The sequence below is a fragment of the Pyxicephalus adspersus genome, chromosome 1 (genome assembly GCF_032062135.1).
Source record: "Pyxicephalus adspersus chromosome 1, UCB_Pads_2.0, whole genome shotgun sequence".
In the NCBI taxonomy this organism is placed as follows: domain Eukaryota; kingdom Metazoa; phylum Chordata; class Amphibia; order Anura; family Pyxicephalidae; genus Pyxicephalus; species Pyxicephalus adspersus.
This window is the reverse complement of record NC_092858.1, coordinates 156,442,755-156,453,254: the sequence shown is the minus strand read 5'-3', so window position 1 is coordinate 156,453,254 and position 10,500 is coordinate 156,442,755. Positions and strand designations below refer to the sequence as shown.

At 34.9% G+C, this 10,500-nt stretch overlaps 1 protein-coding gene across 1 annotated transcript in view; it reads right to left on the bottom strand.

Moving 5' to 3' along the window:
• Positions 1 to 4,148: 4,148 nt before the first annotated feature.
• GBE1 (1,4-alpha-glucan branching enzyme 1) overlaps positions 4,149 to 10,500 on the bottom strand; it is a 98,489-nt gene continuing 92,137 nt past the window's right edge. The window contains exons 16-17 of the mRNA XM_072431969.1: positions 6,814 to 6,931; positions 4,149 to 4,406 (exon numbers count right to left, since the gene is read on the bottom strand). Coding sequence (XP_072288070.1) covers positions 4,353 to 4,406; positions 6,814 to 6,931 — 172 coding nt within the window. The 3' untranslated portion in view covers positions 4,149 to 4,352. The remainder of the gene's footprint in view (positions 4,407 to 6,813; positions 6,932 to 10,500) is intronic.

Here is a 10,500-nt window from a genome sequence, read left to right as displayed (position 1 = left end):
AATCATTTTATCAGTGAGGAGGTCAAACATCCTATGTTGCAGCCCTCTATCAGAGAATGTACCAAGCATGTGTTTATTTTGATCTGATTCTGAATTTTAAAGGATGTTAAATCTCTGATGACAGTAAGTCCCAATTTTGGTATTTAGAGTATTTGAAAATGTACAGGGATGTAGCATCCTACAATTATGACAACTACAGTATATAGGCCTATATCTATCTACTACTTCTTCACCAAGGCTATAAGGACTATCTCCAAGTAGCTTGATGCTTCTACCGTATTACATTTGCAGTGGATCTTTAAAAGTGTTTATATGACCCTGGTTTATATGACCTGGAAATCAAGGTAACACTCACTAGTCAACAGATTCCCACTTACCTCTGGGGTAAGATAAGTGTTTATATGACCTGGAAATCAAGGTAACACTCACTAGTCAACAGTTTCCCACTTACCTCTGGAGTGCATTGTCTGTACGCAGTGTGCCCAATTTGCATTGCAAGCAAAGCAGGTAAATGCCTACTGAGTTTAAACACACGTTTCAGATGCACAGTGATTCAATATAGAAATCTATGCTTAAAAAAAAATTTGTGGAACATAAACCCCTAAAAGGTTAACTGATATTCAAGTTTTGTGTTGGCTTTGGGGGTGCTGGGTTGCCATGTAGCTTATTTCTTCCCTCTTCTATAAAGTGGAAATCAGGATGACACTATTAGACACCTTATCTGCGACCATTTTTAAAAAAAATGTTTGATCTATAACTAAACACAGAAGGTAATTTGTTATCATGTGCTATCTTTTGTAGATTTATGTGCATTACAAGTAATTGTCAAATGTCAAAACCTGTTTGACATCAACATCTGCGTTAAGACAGTGTTTTCCCCGAGTAGTTTTCTTAAAGCTGGGTGGGAAGAAGCTGTAGGAGGGTGGCAGCCCCGGTATTGTGACCCAAATTTTTAGTAACCACCCCAAAACAGCCGGGTGGTTACTGAAAAGTGCCAGGTGGTACACTTAGGTAAAAGTGGCTGGGGAGAACACTGCAAGCATTTAAAAAGTCAACTGATGTATGATTTTCCACAACAAAGTTCATGTCTTCCCTCTTCCTTCTATTAACTTGAAACCAAAACATCATATTATTTTAAAAAGGTTTGCAATCTGTAACTGTAAATGAAAGGATATATACTATTATGCTACCCAGGTAAAGATGAGACCTCTTATATGACAAAGTTTGGTAATCTTTGCTTATAGCTATAATCTTAGGAGATACAATCAGGGTAAGTAGTTAACTGAAATTTGCCCTTTAAATATTGATCTTAAAAAAAAAAAATAGTAATAATAAATAATAAATAAAAAAGACACATGCATGGTTTCCACTTATTGCATTTATTTGATAAGAAATCAGCACTTCAATTTGAAAATAAGCTTTTTTTAAGCACAAAGTTTACAAATGACTTTCTGAAAAATATTACTTTCTGGACAATGTAACATAACACTGAGTAAAGAGGTAATCTTTAATGAACATTGAACAAAGAATTGGACTAGATTGTGACCTTTTCATAATAAATATACTACAGACTAATACAACTTTAGATTGAAGGCAGCAGTATTTTTAATGACCATGGAAAGAAAAAAAAGGTTTGTGGGAGATGGTAGTTGGTACCCCTTTCTCCTCTTCTCATTACAATGTATTATAATACCATAAAGAAAGTCATCTGATAACATCTTCACCTGATTCTAAAAGCTGTGGTCTACTCTTTATTTAATGAGACTCGGTGGGCTATATACTAAAATGCATGTTATCTTGTTGTGAATCCCCAAAAAAGGTGTACTGTACCTAAATTGACCACAAATATATCTTCCTCAATCTTAACAGTCACAGAAATTAGTTATAATATTATGCCTCTAGTAAAAGAAGGACAGTACTCCTATAGCAGGACAGATCAACTTACAATTTCATCTACTGTATGTGATATCAGTGTTTATTAATACATATAGACATATATTAAAAACAGCTGGTGACCCTGTATTGATTTTAATTGGAAATTCACTAGTGATGTTTACAGGATAACCATTTCACAAAATAAAGTGATGAATGTTAAAGTGTTTCCACAACATTACAACACTGATAATGCTAATAAGCATGCATATGGCTATGAAATGTACATAGTGTATTACACATACAAGTCAGAACTGTTCCGTCACCATGGACCACTGTACCCAATGCACCTTAATTGCTTTTCATTTAGGTAGAGGTATTAATTTAATAGTTTGTTGAAAGAAATTATGGGAAACCTTTACAAACACTTACTTTTGTTTAATGTTTATGTGTGTCAAATACTAAACTTAAAAAGGAAAGGAACCTAAAACAAGGAAAACATTTTTAAATAAATTATTAAGCACAGCAGAGCAATAAGCAAACAATTTCCAGTTCAAAAAAAAAAAAAAATACGATTACATGCAAAATGTAAACAAATCAGTGCAAGTCTTTTGGATAAATCACATGGGGTTTTCTTAGTCATTAAGACAAACTACAATCACTGTGTGAAAGACGTGTTGCTGTTGCAGATTCATTACTGTATTGAAAGCTTCCCTTAAGCTGACCCATCTCAAATTATGAAAGGAGTGGGAAATTGGGAAATAATGTTATTGTTGTTAAAAGCAACTAAATTTTTAATTAAAGGTAAAGGCTGACTTTACTGCACTTGTCTCGACAGTATGTTTTATCTGGCAGTGTTCCAAAAATTTGTGAAATGTTACACATGAGCCAATGCAGTTCATAATGACTTGTCCAAAGCTTACAGTATATGTTCATATTTGATGAGAAGTAGTGGAGCATTGTGAGATTGGATTATCAAAGTGAAGCTGTCCTCTATTCCTTTAAACTAAAAAAGTGTTGCTTAAAGGCTGATCACTTTAATTTCAAGAAAAGTTTCACAAGCTTTCACAATTTTAGGGAGGTCAATACCTTATATTGGAGCTAACCCCCTTATGGCACAAAGCCAAATTGATGTCTCTTGATGTCTATCTGGTGGGTGCTTTACAGAATGATAAAAGAACTTTTACTAGAAAGAAGCCAACTAGTGAGCTTGATTAGGTACAGTGGAAAGACTGGGGTTAGGACAACAGGATTGAAAACAATCTTGACTGGAGAACTAAATACGTACCGGGATGTCTGCAGGTAGGTTGCTGTCCAAAAGACTGCAGGACTATTTAAATTAATTACAATTGTTCCGAACTTTCTCAAAATGCAAGAACAGTTATTGAGGTTTAGGGTTTGATATTTTGAATGACTCTGAGCCCACCTACTTCTCTGCAATAAACTGTGTGAAAGCATAGTTAGGTATATTAGGTTACTGCACACCGCTGAACTATGCTCTTGACCATAAGATCCCAAAATGGTATTGCTCCAGGAGGAGCTATGACTTCCTGTTATCAGTCACAGTGGGGAACATATTTATATATAATTAAAAAAAAGGTTTGCTATTCATGGAGGATAACATCTCCTGCATATTTCTAAGAATAAGTTCTTAATGGGTTGAAATGCATCAGAGGAAATTGACTGGAATTATCTAAGAATAATAAAGCTTTTTCATCTTAATAAATAAAAAGCATTTATTGATGTGCAGCTACTTTGTATTTAAAACCACCTTCAAAAAATGCTCTCTAACCAACCATGGCTGGATACAGAAATCCATAGGCCTACCTGGAAGAGGTGCTAATTTTGTAACATAATAATTTACATACAGCAAAGATACTACTGCGTGATGATATCAGGGTGTTATTCTCCCTTAGCTTTGACCTAAAGAGAATTGACATGATGGATAATGAGTGTCCACATATAAAACCAAAATGTTTGAATGACCAACCTAAAAATTCTGGACACCAATTTTATCTTCAAGTAGTATCCTGAAACTTCCTTGCTGTATGTACAGTTTACATTTCAAAAAAGTTTTTAACTAAATTATACTTGATTTAGTCAGACCTATTTTTTCTATTTTTATTTGGGGCAGAGTGAAAAGCAATTTCAGAATTGTTTGGCCCAAGGTCTTCCACTGTTGTATGAACTGCAATTGATCCCCAGGCGACATAGAGCATTTAGTTCACATTTTGCAAGCAAGCAGCACAAAATAACACTTGTGTCATGTATTATTAAATAAATAATACAAAAAAAAAAAGACCTTCTCTCGAAATGTTTACCATCGCTTTCAGTGTAAGATAATTCAGCCTGCAATCTCTATCCATTAGAGTTCTGCGAATAACCCTGAGCACATTCTATGACACTCGGCATTGTGTGAATGATTCTTCTTCTAAACACCTTGCGCTCACATTGTTTAGATAAAGATGCTACCGTGCTCCTTAGTATTTGTCGATGTTTTGAAGAACAAGAGCCACTCTGCATGGAATGTAAATCTAGAATAGAAGGAAACAATCCAGAAAGAAAGGTAAAATGTTAGCAGATAGCAGATTTTTTACAAATAATGACAATATTAGAAAATTCCTATTGTGTAAGTGAATGAGTAAGTAACAATACAGGAGCTGGTGGAGTGTTAAGTGAAGTGGTACATGTTAACCACTAGAGCGCAGCAAGTCATCTAGGAAAGCTGTAAAAAAATAAAGGTATTAAACTATTCTCAGCGAGAAGAATGGAAGGTGCTGTGTTTTCACATCCCTTATAATCTACAATATGCAGCTAAACAAAAAAAATGTTTGAGAGCAACAAATGAGTTGGGTATGATGACATGGTGGATTACCTATAATTTGTTATACATAACAGAGCAGAATCATAACAAGCCTTTCAAACAAAAATCAATAAAAGAAAGGTCTGGACCAGTGCTGCTGGTACAATAATAGTGTATGGAATTAATATAAAAAGCAATAAAGCAATACATAGTGTTTTAGAGTTCATGACATTTTCCTGAAGGGGGTTTCTACTGTCAAAAAGGAACAAATATGTCTACAATGCTCAGTGGTGGAGATTGTTGATTTTCAACACAATTTATAGAAAAAAAAACATATTGAATATGTTGCACCTTGCAAATAGGCCTTGTATGAGCTGTTTCATAAACTTATAAGATATAATTTTATACATACATGTGAAAAAAACAGAACAATCACATGCATAAGGAGCAGCATGGTTTACTCAGTGGCTAGCACTTTTGCCCTTTGCAGTGCTAGGTCCCACGTTCAAAACGTGGCCAAGATTCTATGTTCAAAGAGTTTGCATTTTCTCCCTGTGTTTTTGTGGGTTTCCTTTGGGCATTCTTATTTCCTCCAATATACCAAAAACATGCAGTTAGGTTAATTGGCTTCACCTCAAAAAATTGTCATTAGATGGTGAAAATGACATATGGACTATGGACATTAGACAGTAAGATGGTGAAGGACAGTTGATATGGATTCTGTACAGCGTCGTGTAATATGTTGGTGTTAAAAAAATACAAAATAATAAGTTAATAATAATGGAATTAACTGTCCACAAAAATCTACCACTTATTAGTTAATTTGCTTTCTGGTTTTGAATTACAAATAAGTTGAAATTGTGGTGAAATCCAATAAAATCCAGCCATATTACCAGTTGTAAGGCATTTTTAGTGGTTATTCAGCCTCATTTCTGCTGTTTGCTTGTTTACAACTTTGTAAACTTTGAACCTGTAGGTCGTTTCTGTACTATTTAGGGTTGTTTTGGTATACTGGGGGGGGGTTAGCTTCAAGGCAGGAAACAATCCAGTGCTCAACCCAGAAATTTTTTTAAGCTGGGTGGGAAGAAATTATAGGCGGGTGTCAGCCCTTGTATTGTGACCCAAGTCTTCAGTAACCACCCAAAAACAGCCGGGTGATTGCCGAAAAGTGCTCCCAGCTAAAAGGGGCTGGGGAGAACACTGCAATCCTGAGCCACGTTTATTTCTACACATGTGTTTTAATAACCTAATAAATGGAAATGTATTATCCAGTCAAAAAACAAATGTTAGTTAGTCCTTGTGTGTTAAAAACACCGATATGTCCAATTTTTAATTATATAAGTACATGGGAGTAACCATATTCACCCCTTACAAATACAGGCCCTGTTTTTTGCTTTGCAGTGACACTGAATGGTTGTGCTCCTTCTTTGTGGTAAAAGTCAGCTGACTCAATGGGTCTGATTTATTAAAGCTCTTCAAGACTGGGGAAGATACACTTTAATTAGTGAACCTGGGTCATCCAGCAAACCTGGAATAGATCTGGTCCGGATCTGAAAACATTTGCCAACAAATAGCAAAATACTTTTAAAAAGTCCATTCCGTGTTTCCTCGATTACCCAGGTTCACTGATGAAAGTGTATCCTCTCCAGTCTTGGAGAGCTTAAGTAAATCAGGCCCAATGAAATTATTGGACTCCCACTATAGCCAGTACATTATTTGTATGCTAAGCAGAGAGGCCACATGTAATAGCATATGCTTATCTACTCAAACTCCAATGGCTAATCTACAAAATCAAAGTATATAGTACAGTTAACAAAATGTGGATGTGGAAATATTTAAAATGTTAAAGTAAAAAAAAAAAACTTTGGTGTTTTCACTGCCATAATAACTAGGTTTATGACAAATGAAATTACAATGTAGGTTACCAAAAATATGCATATAACTTGGTGTTTATTGTATAATGCTCCATAATTTACCATTTTTTTCAGCAATAGAGATAAAGCTGGTTCTGTGCTGTCAGATAAATCCTTCTAACCTGGTGGCTGCTACCTCATGCTATGCAATCCAATAACTGCAAATAATGTTAACTTCAAGGAGATTTGTTTCTCAACAATTCTTTTTTGAAATACAGTACTTACCAAAAGTGAATTTGGAAGATTGTTGTACGCAGTATTTTCCGAGAAGAACTCTGTTCTGTGATTAATTCTTTGATGGCCGCCGTAATCGGCAGAATCACTATCCAGTGCTATCATATACCTAAACCACAGTTAAGGAAGGTTCCAAAAAAAAGAAACCAAATCACTATAATAAAGTATTTAAATTTCATAAAAAATACCAACACACAATAAAAATGGCAATTAAAATGGAAATACATGACAAGCATCCAGATGTGGTAAACCACAGTTTGCCATCTATTGTTCCAATTGGTATCCAACTGTCATTGGTTTAGGTCTCACCAGAAGCTTGTATCTGTACAATAATCCCAATCCCTAACATAATAATAAATACTAAAGGAGAAACATCAATTTTATAATGTACACCCAATAAAGTGCTTGTTAATGCAAATGTCTAATCAGCAGGTCACATTGCAGCAAGCAAGCAGTTTAAATTGAGGATAAATGATTTTGGCGACTTTGAACATGGCATGGTTGTCAGTCCTAGGTGTGCTGGTCTAAGTATTTCTAAAACTGCTGATCTGCAATGTGCTGATCAATGGCAAATGATCACCAGAAAACCAAAGTGAATGCCACTCCTGTCAGTTAAGAAGAAGCACCTGAGGCTACAATTCTCATACAGGCTTACCAAAATTAGACAAGAGAAGATTGGAAAGATGTTGCCTGGTCTTACAAGTTTCAATGTGCACTGCAACATACAGATGGCGGGTTGTAATTTGGCAATAACAACATGAAAGCATAGATCCATTTTGTCTTATATCAGCAGTTCTGCCTGGTGGTTTTTTAATGCCACACTTTGGACCCCTTAATACCAACAGAAAATAATTTAAATACCACAGCCTACATTAGAATTGCTGCTGGGCATGTCCATCCCAATATGACCAGAGTGTATCAATCTTCTGATAGATAGCTGCTTCAAGACAGATAAAGTGCCATGTCACAAAGTTAAAATCATCTCAAATTTTTTTTTTTGAGAATTACAAGGAGTTCACACCATGGCCACCAGATTTGAATTTAAGACAAAATTTTTGGTATGTGGTGGAATATGAGGTTTGTATCATGGATGTGCATCTAACAAAACTGCAGCAACTGCCTAATGCTATCGCGTCAATATGGACCAAGCTCTTGTGTACAATACTGCAACTCACAATCATATAGAGGCATGGAGTTAACATGTCATGATATTAAATAGATTTCCACTGGAAAGATTCTTTTAAAAAGGGGGATGCTAAAACCACTGCCCCTTTTTGACATCCATTTCCCGATTGCAGATTTTCCCTTACTTCCTTTTTCACAAATGATTGTCTCAAGAACAGAAAGTGAAAGAATATTTCCTCAATGAAGCCCCATAGAGTAGTTTTTTTCAACATTTTTTTTTTTAACATTTAACCCCTTCAAATACCTTTCAGGTCTCTACTTTATTTAATATATGCACAGTTCACAGTACATTAGTGTGGTGGTCAGTAGGAAGAATGTCTCCTACATTGCTGGCCACTGTGGGAAGAATGGCACCCTTACAGAGAGCCAAAAAGATCATTGGTATATGGTATAAGGTAATAACTCATGGTGAAAATGATGCAAGGTAATACTGATAAAGAAGCTAGAGGTTTACACCATGCAGGAAAAAAAGTGTGAAAAATGAAATAGTAAACACTACTTTTTTGCAACAATATGTGCTAAAATCTATCTAAAGTATGCAGCTTATCTGAAAATAATTCTTTATAAACAAAAGTTTTAAGTATATCCAAGTCCCAACAATACCATTTTCTTATTTTCTTTCTTTAAAAAAAAAAAAAAGTGTTAAAAAAAAACAATGAAGGTGTTTTGTTCTATCAAATCCTGTATATTAAAAAAAATAAATAAGTAAATAAAAAAAACAGCTAGAGTTTTTAAAACGTCCTGTGCTCTCTTCCTCTGCTAAACTTTTACGAAATACAGCACAGTGGCTCAGAGATTAGCACTCTGGTCTTTGCAGTGCTAGGTCCCAGATTTGAATCTCGACCAGAACATTATCTGCATGGAGTTTGCAGGTTCTCCCCGTATTTGCGTGGGTTTCCTCCAGGTACTCTGGTTTGCTCCCACATTCCAAAACCATGCATTACGAACTGCGAATGGGCGTTGCCAAGGACAGAAAGTGTGTTACTAGCAAGTGATAATAAAAAAAAATGAAAAAAAAGAAATATTTCCAGCAATTAAATCTACTGACTTACAATCTACTGACTTACAAATCTACTGGCTGCAATATATAAAATGTTTTGTTCTAAAGTTTAGATCTGCTTTAAATAAGCACCAGGCAAAATTCGATGAGCAAACCAATCACATTACTTATATTTTTGCCGAACCCTTTTCCTATGTGTATCTGCTGTACTGAAATACAAGTGGTCCTTTATAAAGTTTAGTTTCAAATAATACTCCCAGATTATAGCAGCAATTTCTGGAAATCACTGTTAATTAGACACATATTTGCTGCAAGTTTTGATATTGCTTAGTCTGTAATAAAACAAATACATTTCATTTACAATGGAGGATTACAGTTTCATTAGGTTTATGGTATAACTTTATAACTTTATTCTGTCCATTGTACTGTAAAGCAGAAATGTAATGACTTGTCTCCAGCAACAACAGTGAAATAGTGAGAGCTGCATTATCTATAAGGTTAATTACTTATTAAACTACTTTGCCTATACAGAGATCAGGAATATAAATGCCCAAACAAAATGATCTATTGTACATCATGAAAGCGTAATGACACATAAAGCTTCACAATAAAGGAATGCAAATGACACTAAACAGATCAGTTTGCTTTTTAACTCAATTAAATGAGAAGCATAGAATATCCAGAATAGTTTTAGGTTTATGTAGGTTATTAACCAGCATTGTTAAAATGCAATTTACCTCTTTGCTAACGGAGTCTGCAATGTAATACAAAGAGGTGCATCATCACTCTATTCTGCTGTGATCGGATGACCTTGCTTTATTATATATTATAAATTTATCAATATATAAAAAAACACAATCTGAACTTGATGTCCACAGCCAAAAGAACAGTACAACTTCCAGTCATGGTAATGTGTTTTTACCAATAATTAAAAAAAAGGCCCATGTCACTTTGTAACTGGTAAATCCTGGAGTAAGCATTGATGTTCCAACTTCAATAAAAATTGGTTGAAAGGAGTCATGGGATTTAGAGAAGGTAAGGGATACAGGTAGCATGGAGGTTTGGGGTGGGCTTATGGGCAGAGAAGAATGCCCCTTTCTATAAGACCCCCACTACATTCCTCAGATGTTAAAGTGTTGCAATAATCTGCCTTCCAATTGTATAAACAGTGTTAATTTTTTATTCACTAAATTTTTACACAAAAGTGGAGTTAGCCTTCAAACATTTTACAATATCCACTTTGCAGGCCAAGTAAATGATTTTCTGTTTCATTTCGAATTATGTAAAAAAAATAAAGTTAACTTTCTTGTGTGGGTAACAAAGCAGTACACTACTACTACTAAGTACCGTTTCCCCGATTATAAGGCACTGTCTTATATTTTTTGAAATGCCAAAATATGCCCTAGGTCTTATTTTCAGGGGGATGTCTTATTTTTCCATGAAGAAGACTACAGTACACATTTATTGTTGAAAATCACTCATGTGCCATTGAT